The 26591-nt window shown below is 41.4% G+C and overlaps 1 protein-coding gene and 2 non-coding genes across 3 annotated transcripts; 2 read left to right on the top strand and 1 right to left on the bottom strand.

The window, feature by feature from the left end:
* Positions 1-663: 663 nt before the first annotated feature.
* Positions 664-26591, top strand: kcnh6a (potassium voltage-gated channel, subfamily H (eag-related), member 6a). Its single transcript, XM_061090015.1, has 16 exons — positions 664-739; positions 4334-4564; positions 6367-6516; positions 6741-6862; positions 7352-7661; positions 8932-9134; positions 17780-18205; positions 18900-19317; positions 20100-20299; positions 20982-21234; positions 21817-22010; positions 22255-22354; positions 22453-22740; positions 23427-23616; positions 24233-24440; positions 25226-26591. The coding sequence occupies exons 1-16, from the start codon at positions 664-666 to the stop codon at positions 25505-25507; spliced, it is 3651 nt and encodes a 1216-aa protein (XP_060945998.1). The 3' UTR covers positions 25508-26591.
* Positions 20453-20524, top strand: trnac-gca (transfer RNA cysteine (anticodon GCA)). Its single transcript has one exon. It is a non-coding gene; the product is annotated as a tRNA-Cys (tRNA).
* Positions 23653-23724, bottom strand: trnac-gca (transfer RNA cysteine (anticodon GCA)). The gene has a single exon. It is a non-coding gene; the product is annotated as a tRNA-Cys (tRNA).

Genomic DNA, 26591 nt, shown 5'->3' with positions numbered 1-26591 from the left:
TAACCCATTTGTTCCATGATGGTATTTTTTGGGGGGGTGGGGGGGATTATGGAAAGAAAAAGCCTTTTATTTTGAAGGACTAATTAAACCTTACCTCTATGTTTCTGCTTCCTTACTCTGGCTGACTTGTCGCTCTGGTGGAACGGGGGGGGGGGGGGGGGGCGGTGGAAGGCGAGTGGATCCAGGGACTCGAGCTGACAGGAGCGTTTCCTCCGCGGTCTTCATCCTCATTGTCCAAACCTGACGGACCTTTGTGAAACGAACCCAGAGACGCTGCGCTCTCAAGATTATTTTTCGCAACTCCTTTGAACCAAAGCAGTTTTCTGAGGATCTCACGCCGCGGGAACCACTTTGTTTTTTCTTTTTAAAGGTGACATGATGCTACATGTCGCTTTCTTTGCCTCCTAGTCCACTTTTCTTCACGTTATTATCGCGCACCATCCTGCATCTGCCATCACCCTGGCAACCAGTCCTCGACTCCTTCCTTCCCCCCCTTCAGCCTCCGAGAGAAGCTGAAAGAACAAAACGCTTTTTACTCTCGCCCTGCTGATGGACACAGACAGATTTTTCGTTACCTCCTGAAATCTCTTTTCTATATTTGAACTATGTTTTTTTAAATGGTGAGGTTCATGAGTCGGAGAAGTATTTTCTCTCAGCACCACGATGCCTGTGAGACGCGGTCATGTTGCGCTCCAGAACACCTACCTGGACACCATCATCAGGAAATTCGACGAGCAAAGTAAGTGCCCCTGAGGCCGAGTGAAGTTAGGACCATGTGTTGTTGACATGATGAACACAGAGCACCCACACATCAACTTAGATAACGGTTTACCATAAACAACATGCATATTTTCATAGTTTTAAACATCCTTGTATCCAGTATTTTGATGATGTTGAATATGGAATTATATTAAATTATTTAAATTCATCCGATCAATGTGTAAGACTCGTATTCCTCATGTGTCGAAGAGGATTAATCATTATCAATTAATAAATAATTAATGTTTTCAGGGTTTCTCAGGCTCATAGTTGTCATCAGGGAGAATAAAGGGCTTCTGACTGATACAAATTAATTCAATGATCATTGTTCCCTATATAATACAGCCTTAGATTTTTTGCATAAATACAAATGGGTAAAGTGTAATTTTATTCGTGCATGGGTTCGTATTTGGTGCATGTTTGTCTAGTTTTATTGTCTCTTTTAATGCTGCAGGTGGCTTTGCGTGATACACTGAGATGGATTATCTGATTTGTATCAGTGGTGCTGACCGACCTCCGCTGCTCTTTTCATGTTTGAGCTTGAGCGTTATTACACCTGCCTGTGTGTTTGTGAACCCTCACCTGATGCCTGACATTATGTCCCATTAGCTCACATGTTCCACAGACTGCAAAGAGGGACAGACTCACTTAGGAAGGAAAATTACTCTTTCTTCTGCAATTTCTGAGGCACTAGATCTCAGATTTTGTACAATTCATTCATCAGTTACATCTCTTTTTGCAGCATAAAGCTACACACCATTCTGCTGGAGTGTAATCAGTGTAGCGTCTGTTTTTCACTCTATCTTTTAAGGCACATTTCCCCCCTTGAAGCTCACTTATCTCGCTGTGGACCACTCACAGAGTAGCTCTGACCAAACATGGAAAAATAGTTGATGGATGACAACTCTCAATCTGAATCAGACTGATTAGATCTGTGATGCTTTGTGAAACATCCATGATGTAATGCCTTTACTGTATGCCCCCAAATGTGTGAGAGTGCACGCGTGGCCACGTGCACGGCAAGGTGAGTGCATGTGCCACAGTGGTGCTGCTTAGCAACAGTGTGACGATCAGGGTTTCTGCTGTGAGCCCCAGATAATGACTTTCGACAGGATGCTGCTTTCCACCAGAGAAAGTCACCCATTTAGTTTCAAGCGAGGGCCAGAGAGAAGAGTCCCCTCCTCTCGTCTGTGTGCGTGAGAGCTGTTTAAACCACTTCCACAACAGGATAATAAAAGGGCCAGTCAGAGGCCACAGAGGTTATTTATGTACTTTTCATTTAGTTCATTGAACTCCTCCATTAGTGGCCTTCGAACAAAACTGTCCTAATTCGCTCTCATGGTAGACAGCGGTGTTTTTGGCCCAGTGGCTGTTGCCAGTGTTACGTACATTACAATCATCAATAACAGGAACTAGATGCTATATGAGCTTTGAATTTCTGTTTTTAGTGGAAAGGAGCTCTGAGATACTCAGCATCAAAGGTCTGACAGCCCGGGAAAAACATCACTGCTGATCTTAACCCACAGGACAAATGATTATTAGTGGTGATTGACCCACAAGACAAGGTCATGTGTTGGTGACATATCAGAGTCCATTGTATTCCGGAGCTCCCAGCCCAAACCAATTTGTATCACCAACAGTTTGTTATTACAAAAGGGAAAAGTAATCATGACAAACTAGAATGGCATTCAGTTTGTCCCCTCATGAAAACACATTTATATTTTAATTTGGAGCTGTACCAAATTGCACACATTCATAAATGTCAGTCCCCTTAACATGTCGGATTTCCTTAATCAAGATCCATTAATTATTCTCTGAGAAATCAATGAAAATATTAAAAACATCCTATTTCACAATCTTAAATAAATTATAATCCTGGATCTGTTGCCTGATCCCCAATTTAATTGGTGGGTGTATTTCCTTTTGCTATGAATATGACACAAACCTTGGTATTTCACAATAAAGCATCATCAAGACATTGAGACACATTTGATCAACAGACTAAGAGAAGTAAATAAAATAATTAATATGAACATATGAAAAAAAACTGTTGTCGGTGGGTAGCGCTATGACTATGAATTAATATTGACAAGTAAATGCCTTCAGGCCGAAACTCTTATGTAAAACTTGGGGCAGATGTAAATGAGTTACAACAATTTCCTTTTAAGTATATACACACATATGAAGTATAAATATGCAGAAAAACAGAAACATCCTTTCCGAATAAATAATAGATAATAACAATATCAGTACAGTAGAGCAGAGTAAAATATGGACAAGTAATTAAACCCTGGAACAAACATGTGGCCTATTCCAGTTTAATTAAAAATTGTCAGCTAAAATCCTCCAGGCTGTAAATTACAATAAGCTATGTGAGAACAGGTGTGATCCGAAACGGGCTCTTTTATTAAAGTGGCCAGCTGCTCCTCCACTGTCCACTGGGAGAAATTGTGACGCTAATAGCATTAGCAACATGGAAAGGTGGACTTCATTAGTTCCACTTTAGCTGATTGTCAGAGCCGAGTTGGAAGAGTTGTTCAATATAACGTTGGAGCTCATCAGAAACTGAGCCCTGCAGACCATTTCAAACGCGTTGTGTATTCCCTTTATTCAGTGGTGAACAGTGTGAGGATGGTTGTGTATCACTTTGATCAGGAACCTGTGTGAGCCCGTAAACCCAATTTGTTGTTGTTGTTGTTTTGCAGTGTAAAATATTATTGTGCCAGAACAGAATAGCTTGTAGAGTTTGTAGAGCTACAAAACAGAGATTAAAAACAAGACTGTTCAAAAAAGAACAAAAGTGAATAAATAAAAAAGTAAATTTAAAAAAAGAAATTAAAATTAAAATTAAAAGCTAATTTGAAAGCTTGATTTGAGAGCCACAGAAAGTTTTGTTAAGCTAAGTGTGTTAACCCCTTGCTATTTTTATTTTGGTTCTGAAATCTGCTTTAAGAAATCTTACTGTACATGGTACAATGTAGCCCTGTATCCTGACGACTTTGTATAAAGTGATGAATTAATTTCATGAAGCCATTTAATTTGTAATGCATCTATTTATGTTGCATGGTTTGGTGAGACAGTAGCAAAACCTTAATTCTCCTTTTCCTTCTTTTATACAGTTATATATTTTTATGTTAAACACCTTTTAATGAAGCCAATTTGAGTTGTCCTGTAAGATTAGTCTTTTATTCCTCACATCAGCCTCATGCCTGCCATGAGCATTAATATGAGTATCAATATTATTAAAAAATGTTTTCTGCCACATTTGATCACAATTTGTGGCATTTTTAATACTTGCTTAAGCACAATCATCCTCCAATTTACTGATATGTGCAAAATATATATTTTGTATTTACTTGACCAGTTTTAATGAAACTGATGTCTATGGATCAGCCAACATCAAACAATTCCACTAAAATACCTTGAACTTTACCTTGATTTGTTTATATATATATTGAAATAACAAACCAGATGTAACAATTCAATTTAACATATTTCAAGTTTGAAAATGGCTCACTTTTTTTTTAAATTAATGATTTAAGATTTATGACACTGAGCTTGTGTCGCTCTTCAGATCGCAAGTTTCTGATCGCCAATGCTCAGATGAAGAACTGTGGCATCATCTACTGCAATGAAGGCTTCTGCCAGATGTTTGGCTTCACCAGGGCGGAGATCATGCAGCAGCCCTGCACCTGCCAGTTCCTGGTGGGGCCCGGCACCATGAAGAGCGCCCTGGCCCAGCTGGCACAGGCTCTGCTCGGCTCTGAGGAGCACAAGGTGGAGATCCTGTACTACGCCAAGGAAGGTAAGGGGAGCGAAGGGGAAGCATGAGGAGGAGGAGGCTGATTAAGAAGTCAAAATCAGATGTCTGGGTAGAAAAGTTCTGACCATCACAAAGTCATTATTGGACATTTGATTTACGGCTTGCTTACTAGTTTGCCCTCCATCTTCAGACAAGAACCCCGGCAGGACGAATCCTAAGCCTCTTCAATTTGCTAAAATCTAAGGTTAAGCAAAACACATGGTGTAGATGAGGGGAGGGGGACTAATTTGGTGCAACAGGACTGGGAAAACATAGAAAATTCCACCGCCAGTGACGTTATCTGGCGGACTTTTTCAAAACAAAGATGGAGTTTATGTCAGTCCAGGCAACACGGTCGGAAATTAAACATCGTTTAATTCGGATGCTATCAGTATTGTAACAATGCAGAGCCAGTTGAAAATCTGCAGTTTAATATATCTAATCAACTGCTGGAGCAAGGTCAAGTAATTTTATATAAAATCTAAAAGTTATATTTTTATAATAAGCAATGGAGTTATATTCAGAAATTCAATGCACGTTGAGATAAGGGTGGGGTTACGATCTCATTTCAGTCTTTTTTTATTTCAAGCTCTCTGACAATGTCTTGAATTTGATTATTATTCTTTCCAAAAATATGATCAAAACACTCATAGTTACTCATAATTAGAACTAGATCAGCACATTGTTTCAGATAACAATCATTCAACATAGTGTAAATTATCTTTAATATGATTAATCCAGCTAATGAGACAATCCATCATGCACATGCAGGAAGCTTTTTAAATCCTAACTGGATTTTTTTGGTCAGCTTTTACTACGTTTTAATCATCCCTTTTTTATAAGAAAGCGATCTTATTTTTTCTCTCCAGGATCTAGATATTGGATATAAACTTGGAGTTTATAAAAAGCCACTTAAAGTTGACCATATTACAACTGTGATTTAAGAGTGAGAAAACACAGAGGAATTATTCATCAAGACAGACACTGTGGCATTTAACTGAGCGTTCTCTCCTCTCAAAGCCTCATTTTGTTTTTACCCTCTGACTTCATCTTTGATGCTGCCACCAGTTGCAGTCTTATCTATGTGGAGGTCTGTGTTTCACCCACATTGATGGAGGGACGCAAACTCACCAAGCTCCGAACAATCACAGTCACGCAAACACTTTTAATGTCAGCATACGTACACACACACACACCACACACACACACACACGTTACTTTGGCCACTCGGGCATGAGGAGTGCATTGTGGAGAGCCGTTGTCATGGAAATGCGATCAGCATGCCGTCTCAAATCCATCAAAAATCTATTTGTTTTGGCTCCTGCTTCCTACTGCGCTCAGATCTGAAGCATTTGTGAACAAGTTGAAACAACGATTCAGGAACGAGTCTCTCACTGGCTGATTTTTATATGTAAAGTGGACATGTGAACAGCACTGAACGCAGGCCCTCAGTATGTGTCGATGTATGTTCTCATGTGTGTGCTTGCCCTATCCCCCCGTTGCCCGTTCTATTTTTAGATCCCACTGATTACAGCCTGAAGTTAGACCAGACGGAAGTGTCACTCATTTAGCCTGTTTCAGCTGTCAGTGTCCCGCCTTTGTACTCTTTGATTCTCTCTGTCACTATCTCACTCTCCCTCCTGTAGTGTTATCCTGTAATCATGACCTAGAAAAGAATATGACGGTGCTCAGGCTTTGGGGGTGTAGCTCAGCGGTGGAGCATTTGACTGCAGATCAAGCAGTTCCTGGTTCAACTCTAGGTCCCCCCTGCTGACTTACTAATGCATCTCTTTCTGTCCTCACAGGGACCTGCAGACCCTGTCGGGTGGACATTGTCCCTGTGAAAAATGAGGAAGGCTTTGTCATCATGTTCATCCTCGACTTCCAGGAGCTGATCGATCCAACACTCAAAAAATCGGGCCTCAGGCAGAGAGTAACCCAAGGATGGATTTACTGTAAACATTAACACTTCTTTTACTGTGCCTCAGTGATTTACATTAATCGATCTGTGTCACATGTCGTCATAGTGATGTGTGCTGATCTTTCTAGTTATTAACTCAACCATGGTTTTAGTTTCCGGTCATGGACAATAACAGACATTTACTGATAAATGTTAAGTTAACATTTTACAGATACATGGACAAATAGAACCAAATAATTATAATCAACATAATAAAAGACAGACTTTCCCCCTCAGGTCAGAATCGCCGGCTGAAGATGAGGCTGCCAGTGCTGCGTTCCATGCGACAGGCATCACTTTCCAAAGATCAGTTTGAAGGGGTCGTAGTGGACTACCTGCAGGTGAGTTGGTGTATGCAATACACATACAATAGAAACACCCACGAGGATCTTAAGTATTCTAGTTTGTATGTTTGCCTCAAACTTTGCTGACGTCTGTACAAAAAAACTGAACTACATATAACATTCTGTATTTAAATTATTCTGACAAAAAACTCTGTGAGGAAGTTTTTTTAAATTCAATCCTAAATTTTCAAACATGAAACCAGAGCATATTTACATATTGAAATCCTGCGGCAGGGATAAGATGTTCCATCCTGGTGCAGGCCAACATTGTTTTTCATGTAGATAAGTATGTATGTATAAATCAACAAAAAAGGAAATACATTGACATTTAAAAAAGTCCCGGTTGCTTTAAATGCTAATTTCCATTAGGGGTACGTTTTGTGGATTTATTTTCTGAAGTGTTGTGTTTTGCATCTCAAGGCCGCTGTATATACATCTGTTCAAAATGAATTAAATTACAAGTACTTTGGCTCCTCTGCTTGACAGCCGGACAGTGAAGAGTTTCCTTTGAAAGAGTTCCGTATCCCATCCAAGGAGAGCTGCATGCAGTCTGAGACAGAAGCTCTGATAGAACAGGACCTGGATCCTCCGTCGCCTGAAGCCCAGTCCTCCTCCCAACACTGCGCCCTGCTGACGGACCGCCTGGACCCCGGCATGGCCTTCCCCCGGGGGACCGTCCCTCGGAGCTGCTCCAGGGACAGTGTCCGCAGCCTCCGACGCGCCTCATCACTGGACGACATCGAAGGGATGAGGGCAGAGTGGAGCAGTCGACCCGGAGACCCTCGAACCAACAGCAGTGAGTATCTGAGTGGGACATTGGGAGTGTCTTACTGGGAGTTGTAGTAGTATTAGGTTATTATTCATGCATTTTTTTTCTCCAAGAAGCTAAAATATATTGACTGGAATAGAACACAACAATTCATTCAGGTGACACCAAGCATTACATCATCCTCCTGTTTTAGATGGTTTGGTTCCATCATTTTTCATCTCTTATCTTTATTTCTTAAAAATAGAATTGTAATTAATAAAATAAACAAATCTTGTTAAGTTATATAGAATAATGAATTTCATGATTCTGTTATCTTGGTATTTATTATGATCAAAACATTTCACAACCTATGATATAACACGAGGGCTGGGATCCTTGATCTCCGTATGAGGTATTCTCGCTATAATGTGAATTTTAACAACAATTGATAAAATGTAGGTATAATTACCCCTCTATAATAAATTTATGACTAAAATAAAATTCTATAAACCACGTAATCTTGCATATTGGCCTATTAGGGAACATAGTTCACTTAATTTAGACTAAAGGTTTGTTTGCTTTTCAAACAAGTGTCAACATAGAATGATGATCTTCATTTTTGTACAACGTGAAATGAAACCCATACATCACCCTTTGAAATCATTGTATCTTGGTTTATTTGTGTTTTGTATGAAACAAAATTTGTGTGAAAACGTTGAGGTTTTCACACATTAGTACATATCATTAGTACAATGATATCAGATGTAGAGTAAATTATCTACACGCAAAGAACATTTAAAGCAGCAAATGCCAGATTTTCCATCATGATTCCCAGAAATAATCTTAACTGTTTTAACTGTTGACCATACATCTCAGACCTTTTCTTTTCATTCATAACACAGAGAGCATCAATGTGAGCATGTGCAATTATGTGATCCAGCAGGGACATACTGGTGTGTGTGTGTGTGTGTGTGTGTGTGAGTGTGGTTTTCATTATTATTCCATTTGTGTTAAAATTGTACATCATTGCACATCTGTGCCCTTCTTCTCTCAGGGGAAATATTTTGTGAGAAACGATATTTTTAATGCAGGATACAGAAATCCAATCACGCCCTACACGCTCACCCTGTCCGACACGTTTTCACCATATTTGTACTGTAGATCACGTCCATCTGTCTCTGTGAGGCACAGTCTGTCTATACCCCTAGTAAGTAGGTAAAACATTAAAAATAAATATTCTCATATTTGTGTTTTTTCTGGCATTTTTCACATCAAACGACCATGGTCTAGTCGCTGACGCTGCTGTTTTTTGCTGCAGATCTGAAGCCCAGCACTCTGAACTCCACGTCAGACTCGGATTTGATAAGACACCGAACCATCGGCCGCATCCCTCAGGTGACCCTCACCTTCGGCTCAGATCGGATGAGAGCTTCTTCGCCCGCGGATATCGAAATCATCGCGCCCAGCAGGATGAAAGACCGCACCCAGAACGTCACCGAGAAGGTCACTCACGTCACACAGGTAATACGAGTGCTTTATCACGTCAGGCTGTAAGTCTTGACTTCTAATCACCTTTTTTATTTAAAAAATGCAAGTATACCTGACATCATCTTTGAAAACTAAAAGAACACTCCTGAGAGCTTTGCCAAATGACTGGAGGCAGGTAATGAAAGAGGACTGATATACATTTTTTTCTTTTGCTTGATTAAATCTTTAAAATGGATGTTTCTGCTCAGGAATGACCGTCAAGACTGGATTGCATATTGAAGAAAGGAAATTGGTGCCAGATAAAATTTGCAAGACTTTTTGCCAATGAAATGAAATAATGGCACTTGTCCTTAGTTCAGTTTAGATTTTAATTTAGTTTTAATTTACTTCACACAAAAAAACATACATAAAGGAATTGTTGGCTTGTGCTAGAAACCAGTTGGGACATACATGAAAACCAAATCCGTGAAAATACAATACAAAACATACAAACTCTTCAATACTGGTTATAAGTAAAAGGAAATTTGACATATATTAGTATGACAGAAAAAATCCAGACAGGGACGAATCTATGCTATAACTACAGATGAATGAAATAATCTAAAAGAGTGTTAATCAGTAAAACACCATGTCATGTCACCAACACCATGTATTGGAGGAATCCAATAAATTCATTCCACAAGATCAGCATGATCCCGCAGGGCAGGCTGTTTTACAGATAAGCCTCAAACATTGTTATCTACAGAACTGCCTCGTACGGCTAGGTACTGATACAACATATCGTTAGAAAGCTAAGATTATTCCGATTCGACTGATGTAAACCATTTCAAGATCCGATCACCACAGCCGGTACAATTAACGTCTAAGTCAAGACTCTAACACAAAAAAAAACACTCACAAAGTCGACGTCACTAACCTAAGAAGCATCATATTAATCCACAGATCTATAACATTCCAACAGAAACAGTCTTGGTACATTGCCAAAGGTCCAGACGATCCAATCCAGTAACATAATCAGTCCAAAACACACTATTACATCAAAGAATAGCCACAGTCAGCTGTTGCGTTATCTCAGCGCAGCAAGCATCGAGATGTAAACAACATGAAAGATGTTTATTTGTATAAATTTAAAACCATATGACTGGTTTTGCCACGTTTATATAAAAGTATGATTTTGAGTGTAAAATTAGCCTTTTTAGCCTAGTTGGTTACCATAGTTCCAAATGGTCTTTGTGGAAAACGCCTAGACATGCCCTTCGGAAAAAATCTGTGAAATATTCATTTTCTGTGGGATTGTTATCAAATTTGAACCTGGGCTACTCAAGGCTTCAAGCTCGGGTCCCAGTGTGTTTTCCAGCTCATAAGTCCCAGCTAGAGTCATCTGCAGGCATCTGTTTACCAAAAAATATTGAGGCGGAAATAAAAACCTTCTACTTCACTGTGTTCCAACTGCTATTACTCAATGTCAGCAGCACTTAGACTGATTCTGACTGTTGGGGGGGAAAGTTCAGAATGTAACTTTCAAAAGAGACCAACATCATGCATGTACTCCAAATGGTTCAAGAACAGCTTTCAATTTACTTTCGGTACTCCTCAGACAGGCATTTTAGGCGAATCTCACCCGCTGCTTAACAGGCTACTAGACTATTAACCAAAAAGGTTTCCCCATTCCAAGATATCATATTGATAACCATCATTGTTCGGATGTCAGATAATCGTTCTTGGCAATTGGCAGATAAAACTTTCTGAACCCCCTTTATTTTCATCTTTTGCCTCATTCAAGATAAGACAGTTTATAGACTTTCTAAAAGGTTGATGTCGTGTCAAGTCACGGTGTCAAACTTTGAGCTTTGTGTCTGCTTGCTGTCATACAATGTTCTCACTGCTGTCATTCTGTCTGATACGTTCAGGGTCTTCGCTAGTATTGAGCTTGTCATTGTCACATCCAGTTAATGTCCCTGCACACACACACACACACACACACACACACACACACACACACACACACACACACACACACACACACACACACACACACTCACACACACACAGACACACACACACACACAGTTCAGACAAAGATCATCTATAAATGGTATTTGCGTGTATCTCAGTGAAGCTGCTCAGAGACACTTGCAATCAGAAGGTGAGAGTGTAAACGAATGCTCTCACCTGAGGTGCGACAACCACAGCAGATGCACAAGCTCATCAGCCACCTGTCATCACACCACGGTTTGGCTCACCGTCATCTCGCACATAAAAGTGGAACAAGAACACACTGTTTTATTAACCTGACTGGAGGATACGTTTATGAGCATCAATAGTAAAATGTACTCAGATATTAAAATTAAAAGTGACAAAGTTCCAGAGTTGGAACATCGGAGATAATGAAATGATGAATAGAAGTCATACATTTTTCAGTTGAAGAACTTCGTCTGCATGATGAGATCATTCTCAAAAAAGACTTTTGATGATGTTAAATGTCAGTAAATCTTTTGATTTTCCTAGAAAGGTGACATTTCGGAGATTTTTCCAATATACGTTCCATGAAATCTAAAAATATAATGAAAAGTCTCAATATACCAAGCAATTTTTATCTGGAGGTGTTTGGTTAATGCAGTGGAATACTAACCACAATGTTAACATCTGAAATTGCAGAGAAAAAGTGGGAAACATCATCTTAACAGCATTAAACATACAGTTATAATGTACAACTTATAGACTGAATAAATGTATTTACTTAATACAGTTATACAAACATACATGCCATGCAATGGCCTGTTGTTTGTTTCATGATAGAGATGGTAGTGAATCACTGTCAGGGGCTTCTTTAGTGCATAACATTAAAAATGTATATCTGCAGTACTTCCAATCATATCAGTTGACTCCCTTTCCAACCAACCTTGGACTAAGAGGTGGTGGTTCTGCTCGTATTAAATCTGTTATTGTGGTTGTTGGTTTGTTATTTCGCAGGATATCTCAAAGAACTCCCAGAGCATTTATAAGAAAAAGGTTGAGATAAAGATTGTCTGAATGCTGTGCAGCAGAACCTTGTATTTACCGCTTCAAGAAAATAAACAATTATAGGTCATTAAATTCGCCACAAACTCAGCATGTTATCCAAGGGCATTAACTCCCAAATGTGTTTGTATTTTTTTATTATAATACGTGTTATCCTGGGATATTCCCAGATTTTTGTTTTCGTGAGGTACACAGTAACTGTAGCCCTGTGAATATTATTATCACGCCATCCCTATCGGGTCTGCCAGCAGGTTTATTTAAATAGACAGAACACAAAGACCAGTTCATCATCATACAAACCCCTAATATGTCTAGACAGTATATTGGATATTGTCAACAAATTATCTGTTGAAAGCAGCTGTGGCTCAGGAGGAAGAGCGGCTCAGCTCCTCCAGTCTGCACTCCAGTCAGTGTCCTTGGTCCAGCCAACAACATATGACCCCTGATGGCTGTGCTGACAGTGTATGAACAGGGTATGATAGAAAAAGCGCTGTATGAATGTGTGTGTGAATGTGACTTGTTCTGTAAAGTATTTGAGTGGTCGATAATACTGGAAAAGTGCTACAAATTTTGTATTTGATTCAGTTCTGGACCCAAATCCATTGAATTGTTTTTATAATTAAATTCAACAATGGATATATGACATTTTTGGAGACATGAGTTCTCTGAATCGTTTCTAGTTTCAAATATTAGTCTAAGGCTCCTATGTTTCCCTGTTATTAACACAGCACTGATACCGTATGTGGCCACTGCGATGGTGTTGGTGTTGGTGGTGAGATCTCACTTCTTCACACCAGCAGGGAGAACGGAATCGACAGGCGGCTGTGACTCAGTGTACAATGTGGGGGCAACATGGCTTCTGTTGCCTTGGAGAAAGTGACATGGCTAACAGAAGGTCCTCCCGAAAAGGCCTGGCAGAACACTTCCCTTAACTCTTTGTCTTGAAACTTGTGACTTTGTGTACAGAATCGGATGAGAAGTGAGTGTTTGTTTCCGCTGGAAGGTAAAGTGGAGTTATCACAGTGAGCAAGATTACGCAAAATCTACTTGACGTATTACCACGGAACTTGGTGATAGGATGTGGCATGAACCCAGGAACTTTTGTATCACTTTCTGAAGACTGCGAGACAGATGAATGTCTTGGGCCTTGGCGGATATTTACCGCTTTACTGAGTGCCAGTCACACATGTGTAAGTTACATATTGGACCTCAATTAGCTGAAAGACTATTTTGATATCCTGCGGGGGCTTGTCTTAAACTCAGAATAACACCTTTCAGGGTCAAATTATGCAAATACTCCCCACAGTGACACTTAAATATACAAGTGAAGTAACAGAAACATGGAAATGAAAATGTTTTTATTGTGCTGATTGTATTTTTTTGTCCATACATAGTACACAGATCTACTTCTTTTAACTTTCAAACAAACCAGGAATAAAATCTGTGTTGAAAATACTTGTATGTGATGTATGCAATGTCAGTATAAGTGGTAACTAGGCAGAACAGTGAAGGCGGAGGCTCTGCTGAATGTGTGAGGATGCATATGGAGACTGTGTTGGTGTTTGGGGATCACAGACTGTCGCTGAAGCTGTCTGGTGAGATGCAGTTATGAAAGGGAGTGAATAAGGGCGGCAGCCGTGAGGCTATTGATCGGCACTCATTGGCTTGGTGCTGCCTGTGACCTTGGCCTCTGGAGCTAATGGAAGTGGAGGGCAGCGGGCATGCTACAACTCTCCAAACCACATTCGGCCTCGTACCACCACCACCCTGCCGCCTTTTTACTGTATCACAGTGGTATCATGGTGGTGGGGTCACAGATAAATATCTGTCCCTGACCCGCAGGTCAGGGTTTAGGTTAGGGCAATCATTGCTGCTGCCATGCGGGTGAAGGAGATCAATTATCAGATCTAACATTCTACCATTTTATTTACTTGAAACCAAATCTTTAAACATATGTTACCTTGTTTTTGTATTGTTCAGTTATACAATATTCTTTGTAATCCCTTCTTTGTAATTGGATTTCGATTGGCACCTTACAAAAAGGGAAATGAAGGTTGTCATCGATCTTTGGGAATATTGATTTGTCTGCGTATCATGAAGCACACAATGGGATTGACCAGACTGTAGCTCGTAAAAGACAGATAATTGTAGAAAAGCTGTGTGTGTGTGTGTGTGTGTGTGTGTGTGTGTGTGTGTGTGTGTGTGTGTGTGTGTGTGTGTGTGTGTGTGTGTGTGTGTATGCGTGCGTGTGCGTGTGTACATTTTCCAGCATTAAACATGACCTTCTCAGGACCAGTAGAACTAATTTCTGAAGTCCTGGTTAAAGTCGTGGGTAAGATATTAATTGTGGTTAGGTTAAGTTTAGGGTTAGGCATGAATTGGTTAAGGTTAGGGATAAGGTTTGGTTAGGCTGCCTACAATGAATGTCAATGCAAACTCAGAATAAGGTTAGCCGACCAAACCTGTGGGCCTGTGCCTGTGTTTTGGGGAAAGCAGAAGTGTGTTTATGTGGTGCCCCCTGGCTTTGAATTAGCTCATAACACAACAGGAGCAGGAATAGAATCTGGATATTAGTATGAATTGACTGAGATGACTTTGCTTGAATATTGTCGGATCTGTGATTTTCTGCATTGTGAATGTGTTTTTCTACAAGTTCTTATTCAAAAGCAGCTGTTTCTAACAAAAAAGTGCAATTGTTACAAAAAATCCGTGTTTGAGACAAATATACAAAAATAAGTTGTCTGACTAATGTATTTAATGTGATATACTTAATGACTTAAAAGTGGCAAAATATATAGACTTGGTTGCAGTACAAAGACGTACTTTACTTTGACTTTCAGCGTAACTTCAATTGTAGGATGCTGTCATTCATACAACCACCGGGTCATTTTTTGAAACAGTGTCCCGCAGAGAGGGTTGGGCTACAGGCAGGGAGGATGAGTGAGGGAGCAGTAGGGAGGGAGGAAGGGAGGGAGGGAGATACAGACGGATGGACAGAGGTTTACTCCTCCGTCTCTCATAGTCTTGTAGTCTTCTCCCTTTGTTTACCCTGCAGTGCGCCTCAGCATGAGCTTCAAGCAGAAACTTCAGCCTGTGAGTTTTTCAGCCGTACTGTCTTCTCTCTCACACTCTCTCCCTCTCTGTTGTCCCCCTTTCCTCTTCATTTTTACCCTCCTTGTCTTCATCCTCCTCCTCACTCTCCCTGCTTATACTTATCTGAAGCTCCACAGGTGAGCAACGTCAGCCTTATCCATGTCACCGTCATTTTAATGGGCCCCTGTCCCAAGAGTCGCTCCTTCTTTATTTTTACTCATGGTGTTTTGGTCCCGAAATAGGTGGTGTGTGTGTGTTTGGAGAGGAATAAGATGAAGGATGAGGATGCACTTACTTAAAAGTTGTATTCCATGTTCACTAAAGTGAGGTTCTGTGTGAACTGAGGGAGAAAACGTGAAAGATTCACTGACTTAAAACGTAAATAGTTGTTTTTGTCAGAATTCTTAAACATGACTGTGTTTTCAGGATTTTTTTTACCTTTTACCTCTAATACCCAGAAGCATCATGTTTGTTTTCTATTTCACACTGACTTTCATAGTTTCTATGCATATTTAATTCACATCTCTGTTGTCTGTTGTATCTAATTAGTCTGAAAATGCACGGTGAACTCTCCCTTTCATAATTATGGAGTCAGAGCAGCAGCACCGAGCCGTTGCGTGCCAACGAGTGGTGACCCTGCTGGTCATTATGAAACAGAGCTGTGGACAAACATCAATACCTCAGAATTTCTTGGATGAGTGAGCCTCTGCCTATTTGTGTGTTTACATTCTCTTTACTGTGTTGTCTCCTCGCATCTGTTCAGCTGCCGCGGTCATTTACTGATACACAAAAAGAGAGTCACAGCTTTTTGTCTTTCAATGAATATTTGACTTAACCCCATTTTCAAATACTGGCGATAAAAAAAAGCCATTAAAGGGCATTTCATGTCATAATGGAAAACTATACCCGCCTGGGTAATTCCTTGTGAAGATCTACCTCTTCTTTTCCCTTCTAACCAAATAAGGCCAAGTGCACATTTAGTAGCTTTTCTAATGGTGTACTTTGTCCTGAAGAAGCAATTTACTCTGACTATTTCTGGGCACTGTTTTCCTACTAGCTGGGAAAGTGAAAAGAAACTGAATATATTTCAGGCTAATGATTCCTGTGTGAGTTTTTCCTTGTACAACACTGCACTGACTGTGACCATGATGGCAACTGCAAACAGTGAGGCATCAGGAAAAACACATTCTTTTTCAAACCAGGAATGACTATTTAAAACAACCCCACATGACCTTGTAGTTAACAAGAATGAGCTAAAACGGCTGCTCTGCATGCAGCGCAATCAATGCCTGCACTTGTTGTGGTCCACAATTAACCAGGGCACTGGCAGGAGGGGTCATGTGGTCTATAGACAATACAGGGATCACGTGGAAAGGCAGAGGCAGGTGAGGCTGCAGCTTTGACCCAGTGGAGTGACTGTGGAGAGAGTTCAGAGCTGCACAGGGTATATGTTCTGTGTGTGGAGTTTGGTGTGAGGGATGCAGGGGAGGAGGGGGTGGCAGAGGGTTTGGAGGAGCCTCCACCTCTGCTGCTGTGCTCCACACCAGGATGAGAACCTGGACACAGAGGCTATCACTGCCATACCGGTCAGTCGGACCTCGATGCTTTTGTTCCTCATATCTTCCTGTTTTGTTTTGGTCTGTCTGATTTTAGCAACACTGGATGGATTTTCATACTGGTGTTTTTTTGTGTTGCTTCATTAAAGACAGGAACTGTTGCTGTAGCTTTTTCTGCACCAACAATTTAGCATATTGAGCAACTGCCTGAGTGTGGACGTGTTGTCGGTAAAGCTGTGACATTTTCTCCTGCCAAACTTGGTGAGTCATGGCGACAGGAGGTTGGTTACTTACCTTAAGGTGCAGGATGCTGCAAATTACTGTCTGACAGGCTGTGACATACAGAGCTCAGTGTGCAGGCACAAGCACTAATAAAGGAGTGTGTGCAGCAGCCACTAATTTTTTCATACACATTTTCCCTGAGCTTTTTAAAAATCTGTGAATCATTCTTGAGATTGATTTCCGATTCCTCACTTCAAGTAAAGTGTTTTGCTGAGAACGACATCTTCTATTTAATTGCCTGGTTTTGTTTCAGCCCAGGTCTTTGCTTAATCTTCGCATGAAATGGGAAGAAGTCATGTATTTCTTTAAAAATTGCATATACACAACAATGTCCGTGTAAAATTCTGTTCGCTTCCCCCTAACTTAGGCAGGGTTGGTCAACATAAACCTTCATGTGGTCTGTTTTAATATACAAATATATGAATACAAAGTTAGTGTAGGCCACTTCCATTATCTCAGAAATGAGAAATTAGGAACCTATATCTGCTCTAAAAAGCTGACCTAAACCTGTCCATGAAAGCTATATTTAGTTAATATTATTGAAATCATACTGATAATTGTAAGGTCAATTATCACTTTAACAGCTTTTAAATGTTTTTTCCAGGCGGGTTGGAGCCAATCTCAGCTGTCACTGGTTGGAAGTCCACCCTCAGCTCTGAACAGATTGCATACACCTCCCCTGAACACCTTTCTAACATCTTCTCCATCCCTTCCCTGTGTCCTCAGGTGTTGTCTCTCGGTGCTGACGTGCTGCCAGAGTACAAGCTCCAGGCCCCACGCATCCACAAATGGACCATCCTGCACTACAGCCCATTCAAAGCGGTATGGGACTGGGTCATCCTGCTGCTGGTCATCTACACTGCAATCTTCACACCATACTCGGCTGCTTTCCTTCTCAACGAGGTGGAGGAGCAGCGGAGGAGGACCTGCGGCTACACCTGCAACCCGCTCAACGTGGTGGACCTGGTGGTGGACGTCATGTTCATCGTGGACATTCTCATCAACTTCAGGACCACCTACGTCAACCACAACGACGAGGTGGTCAGCCACCCAGGACACATTGCACAGCACTACTTCAAGGGCTGGTTCCTCATCGACATCGTGGCCGCCATTCCCTTCGATCTGCTCATATTCCGCTCTGGATCAGAGGAGGTGAGGAAGAGTGGAGAGTGTATTTCAGCATCACTGTTGTGCTCTTCATAAGCTCCACTGTTACAGTAACCCTGCTTCATCCAGTGATGTTTGATGAAGTTAAAAAGACTAGGGCACCAGCTTTCACACAATCATAGATGTCGATGTTATTCGTGAACGTGATATCTTAAGATCATCTTAAGTGTCTTCAAATTTGGAACAAACATTCACTTAAACTCAAAGGTGAACTGATTTGATTTTGGTGATTGGAGATCAAAGGTCAAGGTCACAGTGACCTCTATCTAAGTATTCTAATCAAACATACTAGTGATTGTACTGTAGGAAGAGTGTTATATCCACTTTTAGACTAATGGTTTATGTTGTTAGTGAATCATAACAAAATGAATATGGTTTTAACTTGAAAAAACAAGGTTGACATTTTCACCAATTTCCCAGAGTTCAATCAGGCATATTTAGAGAACTTTTGTCTTTAAGTGTAATTTGTGCAGCTTGGTTGCATTTAGGACTGCTGGGCCTCGGTGGAGGAATGCGCTCTACTGAGTGCCATGCTTGTTTGATTAATCAATTCCTGTATCCAAGAACCATACATTCACATCTGCAGCAAAATATTACTGTCACGGGTTTGAGAATTGTATTCATGGGTATGAAAGCTAACTGTCTGTTGCTAACATGAAGCCAACACTCTCTCCACCAGCCCCAGACCACCACTCTGATTGGTTTACTAAAGACAGCCAGGCTGCTGAGGTTGGTGCGAGTGGCCAGGAAGCTGGACCGTTACTCTGAATATGGAGCCGCCGTCCTGTTCCTTCTCATGTGCACCTTTGCCCTCATCGCTCATTGGCTGGCCTGCATCTGGTACGCCATCGGCAACGTGGAGCGCCACAGCTCTCTGCACATCGGCGGTATGAAGATCGGCTGGCTGGACAACCTGGCTGACCAGATCGGCAAAAACTACAACGACAGTGACGCGTCCTCAGGCCCCTCCAGCAAGGACAAGTATGTCACCGCTCTGTACTTCACCTTCAGCAGCTTGACCAGTGTGGGCTTTGGGAACGTCTCGCCCAACACCAACCCGGAGAAGATCTTCTCCATCTGTGTCATGCTCATTGGCTGTGAGTAGAGTGGGAGGAAACCTGACATGTGAAAAGTTTCAGAACAAATAAAATACCTTCAGTTTTAAAGCAGGGGAATTTCAATTTGAATGTTTTCCTGTAAAAGGGACAAAATCAGAGTGAGAGACTTTGATAGCAAATTTTTTTATCGTGATCCAGACAGAACAAATAGTGACCATTGTTTAATGGCAATATTCAATCTCTCACATTTTTGATGTCCCATGTTTTTCTTAGAACTATAATTTTATATGGTTGAAAAGTGTGTGAACCATGATTAACATGTGACACTACTAAATGTATATGTATTTATCCGATCGATTTGGTCAATATTTACAGGTGTCATTTTTTAATTAGGGATTTAAATCAGTTTATAAATACATTTCTAAATTATAGATGAATTCAAAGTTATTCAAAATAATATGGTACATTTGAGAGATATTTATGCAGCATTGTTCAGTGATGATGACGCTGACATAAGCATCAATTTGTTCTTACAAGTTGACAAATTGACTCATCATTCTAAAGTATAACAGATTTGACTATTTTTTTATAATTAATCATATTTAGCTGTCGCATTCTTCCATTTTTTTATTTTTTCGAATTGCATACATATACGTTTATTCTTTTGTAGAGAGATAGACAAGACACATTGCTAAAAAGACAGCGGATGTTACGAGTAACAAATTTCACCCACTTGAATCAAACCAGGGACATTAGGATCACATTGTACAAATCATTTGCACCAGGAGAACTTGCAGCATTTTTTCCTCTGTCCTGTGCAGCTCTGATGTACGCCAGTATCTTCGGTAACGTGTCAGCCATTATCCAGAGGTTGTACTCGGGCACGGCCCGCTACCACACCCAGATGCTGCGGGTGAAAGAGTTCATACGTTTCCATCAGATCCCAGGAGGATTGAAACAGAGGCTGGAGGAGTACTTCCAACACGCCTGGTCCTACACCAACGGCATCGACATGAATGCTGTAAGTCATGAGGAAAATCATACACAGTCAGGAGGAAAGATCTCTATTTGTGGTTGTGGATAATGGCTTGAAACCGTTTTTTGTTGGACCATAGAAGTCAAGACTATCAAAAATATTAATTTACATCTGTATACATGGCTTTTCTCAATGTAAGGGTGTGTAGCTCAGTGGTAGAGCATTTGACTGCAGATCAAGAGGTCCCTAGTTCAATTCTGGGTGCCCCCTTCTCCATATTATACTACTCTGAAAAGAAAATACATTATCAGACTTCCTCCCAGTTAAGGGGATAGCTTTGGTCTTTATCTGATCAAGATCCTTTTGGACAAAATAACCCTCCTTTCATTGTAATATTGAAATGAGTGTTTCCACTGAGCTTGCTTCATTTGGAGACCCAGTTTTTATGTAGTGCGTCATATGGCTCCTCGGGTTCCTAACAGCACTGGAGCATGACGCAGGTGAGAGATCAACATTAGCGCCTGTCAATTCAATGTGAGAATAGATAATCAGTTGGAGCAGCTGCCCTTTGTGCCCTACCTGATTCAAACTGACTGATTGCTCCCCTTCTATTACCCCTCGCCTTCTTTTTCAGTTTTATTCTTCATCTTTAGGTCACTAAAGGAAAGTGCACAATAAAATGTATCAAGGAAAAGGATTTGACCTGATGCCCTTTGTGGCCTTGCAGGTTCTAAAGGGTTTCCCAGAGTGTCTGCAGGCGGACATCTGCCTCCATCTGAACCGCAGCCTGCTTCAGAACTGCAAAGCCTTTCGCGGCGCCAACAAGGGCTGCCTCCGCGCTTTGGCCATGCGATTCAAGACCACCCATGCTCCCCCGGCGGACACTCTGGTCCACAGTGGGGACATTCTCACCGCCGTCTACTTCATTTCCAGAGGGTCCATCGAGATCCTCAGGGACGACGTGGTGGTGGCAATACTGGGTGAGCTACACGGCATGACGGAGGCCATGCTTACTTTGTAAATCTGTGATATTGATCTTCATTAGTAATTTCAGTTAAAGTAAGCTTTCAAAATAACATAAAAATCAATAAGTGTACATAAAAATCATGAAACGCAGAAAAGGGTAAACATTTTCATCTGTGAATCTGAAACCACTCAAATCTGCTGTATTTTTGCTAAATAACTCAAACTACAATTACGTCAAACTAACATTTGTCTTCCATCCTCTCATCTGTCTCCAACAATCTCCCTCTGCCCTTTACACTGCACAACAATTCTGTAGTTGTTGTGTTGCCAGAGGTGTTTGGGCACAGCTCCACTTCCATTTCACAGTGACATTGATCATCAATAGAGCCAGCACTCACATCCAGGCTGCATAGGTCATTTTTATTTCAGCTGTGTTTGAGGGCACTATTAATGCACGCTGAGCTGTGGTGCTGTTGAGGGTCTGTGTTTTCTTTTGTTAGTAAAATAATTTAGCAGTGTCTGACCGACTATGTCAATGAACAAATGTTCACCCTTTCCCATAATGTTCCTCTCATTTTCTTCTGTGGTTTGTCCAGGAAAGAACGACATCTTTGGTGAACCCATCAGTCTCTATTGCAGACCAGGGAAGTCCAGCGCTGACGTCAGAGCTTTGACTTACTGCGACCTGCACAAGATCCTGAGAGATGACCTGCTGGAAGTGCTGGACATGTATCCCGACTTTGCTGACGTGTTCTGGAACAACTTAGAGATCACCTTCAACCTGAGAGATGTGAGTTCCACTAGAGGGCAGTGTTAAATGCTATATTTGAATTCATATTATCTGTGTTGTAAGCCTTTTGGGAAAATGTTTTAACCAGTTATCTGACTAAGTGTATGACAGAAAGTTTTAAATGGTGCAATTAATTTTTACACATTAAACATATTTCACTGAAGTCTCTGTAAGGCCTATTTTTAAATGTTGTGAGATGAGATGTGTTGTGTGTTTTTGAATTACTGAAGCTGATATGTCTCAGGCAGACAGAGTAAACCAGCCAACTCCGAGCAGGGATTCTGAATGTGGCTACCGCCGGACAAGGCATCGGAGAAGCTCCCTGCGGCGCCGAAACCGTCCAGGTGAGTGAGGGTCCGAGTTTAAGAGAGTTAACACATCTGTTGGATGTCTGATCTCTGTATTTTCTGTGTGCGGCTGTCCCGTGACCCTCTCTGTACAGACGGGATGGACCGAGAGGACTCTTACCCCGATCAGTCCTGTCCAATGGCAAACCACCACCAGAGCACGATGGCAGGAGCCCACTGGGATGACCTCTGCAGCAGCACCAGTATCTGTTCACAGTCTAGTGATGAGGAGATGAAGCCCATGGGACACAGCAAAGGGGAGCTGTACCCCCCCAGAGGTGACACCAGAGACTGTCCGCCAGCAGTGGTCAACATCCTGCCTCACAGTGGACTCTCTGCTGGGGTGGGACCCCCCGTAGACCGCGGAGGACCACCACCCTCAGGTAGAGAGTCAACCTAGATACGATCCCTTGAACAGTCATGTGTTGAAACACTGCAGGAGGCTCAAAAGAGCTTCAAATTAATTGTAGAAAATTCATTATCAAATCGCAGTTCAATCTCAGCACTTGACATTCTCACCACAGGCCGTGGTTTTACCAACACACTATCACTGTGTCTTTCTCCACTATAGCAACATCAGACGGCTCCATCCTTCTCCAGATATTTTAGGGACTTTGTGTGTTTTACGAACTGAGAGAAACTTTCATATATTCAATTTTTTTAATTTAAAATCTTAGTCCCTCTTTTTTAATACAGGGATGACATTTAAATGATTACAATTAAATTTCTTTCCTTTATCTCTTTGAATCATTCATTCATTCCTTCAAATTACAATTGTTTTGTAAAGAGAGTACATTAGTGCATTTTACATGTCAACTCCACATCCATTCATAGAAGCATTGTGTCAAACATCACTGGAAAGCTGAAATTCTCAGGAATAAAATGACACCAACCACTTCTTACAGACATAAAGGCAGGCAATAATGAAGACAATAAACAGTCTTGTTACTTTGAAAGATGTCCAGACTATCAAATCCAGTAAAGCATTTGGTCCAAAACCTAACTAAGTTTACCAGAAATACTGAAGTATAAAAAGGATTCTGACTGACAGGTTGCCCTTTCTGTACAGCAGCAGCAGCAACAGCAGCAGCACCAATCAGCATCTCAGGGTTGTATGGCTACTGGCCGGGCCGCAAACCCTCTGAAGGACAGAGACCGACGTCAGCAGTCAGAGCCAGTTGCCACCCACCGCCGTGCGCTGAGGATCGGCCCAGTGAGCTGGAATCCAGACTGGAGCTGCTGCAATCACAGTTAAATCGGTCAGTCAATATTTTGGGCGGGGGTCAAAAGGTATGAGGGGGCACCCGGATTTGAACCAGGGACCTCTTGATCTGCAGTCAAATGCTCTACCACTGAGCTATACCCCCTTTGATGGTTTTCATTGGCCACTGCTCGGCTATTTTATTCCATCAGTGAAGTGTGTTTACCTTCTAGGTGGGTCTGCTTCTGGCTGTTCCTCCCTCCCCCCCTGCTGTGTGTCTGTATCATTTCCCAGCTGGTTGCTTACGTGATGTGAACTGTCTGACATGCATGTGTATGAGAGAAATGGAGGAAACATGAGGAGAAAGGAGAGATACAATATAAGAGAGGTCAAAGGTGACGCAGAAAAATATAGAAAAAATATCTTCAAAGCTGTTTAAATGCACATCCTGTAAACCACCTGTTTGCTTTTACATGTACGACAGGGAGGGACACTGTGGAGAGAGCAACAGAGAAACCTAGTGGACACTTTTGAAAGGGCAGATTACTCACTGTACAAATGTAATGTCGCCCTCCATCCTGCATGGAAACTCAAATTTAAACAGTGTGTTTTCTCGTCGTGAAGATAAATCCTTTCCTCGGCTCACATTTCACATCTCCCTTCACCTCTGCCAGGCTGGAGACGCGTATGACGGCAGATATCAACGTGATCCTGCAGCTCCTCCAGCGACAGATGGTCCCGGTGCCTCCAGCCTACAGCGCCGTGTCCCCCAGCCCTCACCCAACTCACCCCACCACCCTGTACAGCACAGGGCCGCCCACAGTTCACACTGTCCCCCCGGTCCAGCCGGTGCAGATCGACAGCACTGCCTCACTGCTGCAGGTGCTGAGTTTACACGCATGTCTTTAACACAAGTTGGCTTTCTTGTTGATTTTAACTTTCATAAAATGTGTCATTATGAAAATCTAAATTATGTAAATATAAATCATATTAATTGTGCAGATCAAACAGAAATATGAACACATATCAGGAAGTTCAGTCCAATCCAGCCAATTTTAATAACAATAATAACAATAATTCTGACTGTCGATGGTTAATTTGTCTTACAGTTACAGATCAAGGAATAACTTCAATGTCAGAGGAGCTTTTCCTTCTGCTTTTTTTTACAATTAGTATATGAACTTTTCTGTTTATTAGAAATACAGACATGCACCATTATTATCCGCATTAGTTAACAATGATTAATTATAAGTAGGAATAGGTTACAAAAGTTGCCTCATTTGTATCTAAGACAGATATGTTTTTTATTTATTTTTTTAAATTTCATAAAGAATCATTTCTGGAATCCTTTTAAATAAAAAACTGAATATATTGTGAATGATAATTTTTACTTGTCAATTGTATTTTGTTACATAAACATGACCATGTCAAAACAAAAAATGACTTGAAAGAAAACCATTCTTTTCTGATTTGATGTTTGATTGAGTTGGCGGTATTCACCACTTTGGAAAGTTTGATGATTAAACCTTTATGACAACCAGGCCATAATAGCCGCAATTTTCTCATCCAGTTTCTTTATGAAACACAAAGGCTGGAGGGGGGGTTCATCAGGTTATTGATGTACTGCACCTAGTCCTGTCTGAATTTATCCATTTTTGTCTTTCTAGAGTCCAGACTCTGACTATAAGCACAAATCCAAGGACTCCCTGTCGAGTGGGATCCATCTCACTGTGGCCTCTGATGACACCATGTCAATGTCACCGGAGGCGGACCCACCACACCTGCCCACCATGGACCTCTCCACTCCTCAACTGTCAGGGATCGACAAGCCTCCTGGACTGTTATGTGGCAGCCAGCGCTTCCCTTCCCTCCCCGAGCACCTGGAGACCTCCACCCAGATGCAGGAGATCCAGAGGCACGTCTCTGACCCTGTTTTGCCAGGCAGCTAGAACTCCAACATCACCACCAGCAAAAAAGCCTGGTCCCTTGGACTGGATGGCCACATGTTCCCCAGATGGTTGCTTCCTTCTACCTTCCTTAAAATCTTCTCTGTCCTCTTCAGATGCTGCTGAATAGCGTGGGAAACTTCGGCTCCCCCCTTCAATGAGGTTTCGGAGGGCCTCCTGTTTCTTAGGGACTAACAGGCTGCTGGGGTTTTGTGCTCTAGCATCTCTTCAATCGTGAATGAAAAGATAATTCCTGCCCAGCTGGGCCGGGAATTTTATGAAACACGAAATGAGAGTAAGCGCAGGATCATACACAAAAATCAGGCAAACAACTGGATCGGAGGCCGAGGTTTCCTTGAAGAGAGGGGAAATGACAAGGACTCATGTGTTTCACGTGTGAAGAGTTATCTGCTTTCACTTTGTTAAAGAGTTGCACAATTAGAATATAGAAAACAATCATTTATCTTGTACTGAAATTATTTTCATAATATTAGAGATGTGTTAGTAACATTAAGAGCCATACGTAACTATGAGTGTAAAAAACTCCCTGTTGTTTTTAATGAGTGTTGAAAAAATATCAAAAGGCATAACCACAACTGTGAACGATGGAGGTTCACGGCTGTATTAGAAAGAATAACAATTTTCATCTCATGTTTCATGTTCTGACATTTTGACTCAGCAGTTCTTGTTGGGTGGGACATTTGTACTCGAGAGCGTTTCTACAACACAGTCAAGCAGAGAAACATTCACACTTAGCTGGTCGATCATGGCTGCTTTGCTCGGTTTCCCCCCGGTTTCTTTTTTCTGTTACTGCACCGTTCAGCTCTAATGTGTCGGATGTCTTCATGGCGTGGTCACGTGGTTTCACAAAGGACCAGATACTGTACTGGACCGTGATATTTAACACTGCTGAGGGTTCTGTGAATGGTAAATGTCAATCAAGGGTGTCCTTTGCAGAGATGAAGTCACAGTTCCAACCATGAGGTGAATGTAATGCCTTTTTAAGCATTTAATAATTCTGTATGTTGTTTCTGGAAGCACAAATTTCTGTTATTTATCTTTGATTAAAGACACTGCAGATTTACAA

The sequence above is a fragment of the Limanda limanda genome, chromosome 17, assembly GCF_963576545.1.
Source record: "Limanda limanda chromosome 17, fLimLim1.1, whole genome shotgun sequence".
Classification (NCBI taxonomy): Eukaryota; Metazoa; Chordata; class Actinopteri; order Pleuronectiformes; family Pleuronectidae; genus Limanda; species Limanda limanda.
Note: the sequence above shows the minus strand (reverse complement) of the source record. Positions and strands in the feature narration are given on the sequence as shown.

Coding starts and splice junctions, on each gene's coding strand:
- kcnh6a (XM_061090015.1), top strand. CDS start 664: ATGCCTGTGAGACGCGGTCATGTTGCGCTCCAGAACACCTACCTGGAC. Junction 6,517..6,740: donor AACCCAAGGATGGATTTACT/GTAAACATTAAC, acceptor ACATAATAAAAG/ACAGACTTTCCCCCTCAGGT. Junction 7,662..8,931: donor AGACCCTCGAACCAACAGCA/GTGAGTATCTGA, acceptor TTTTTGCTGCAG/ATCTGAAGCCCAGCACTCTG.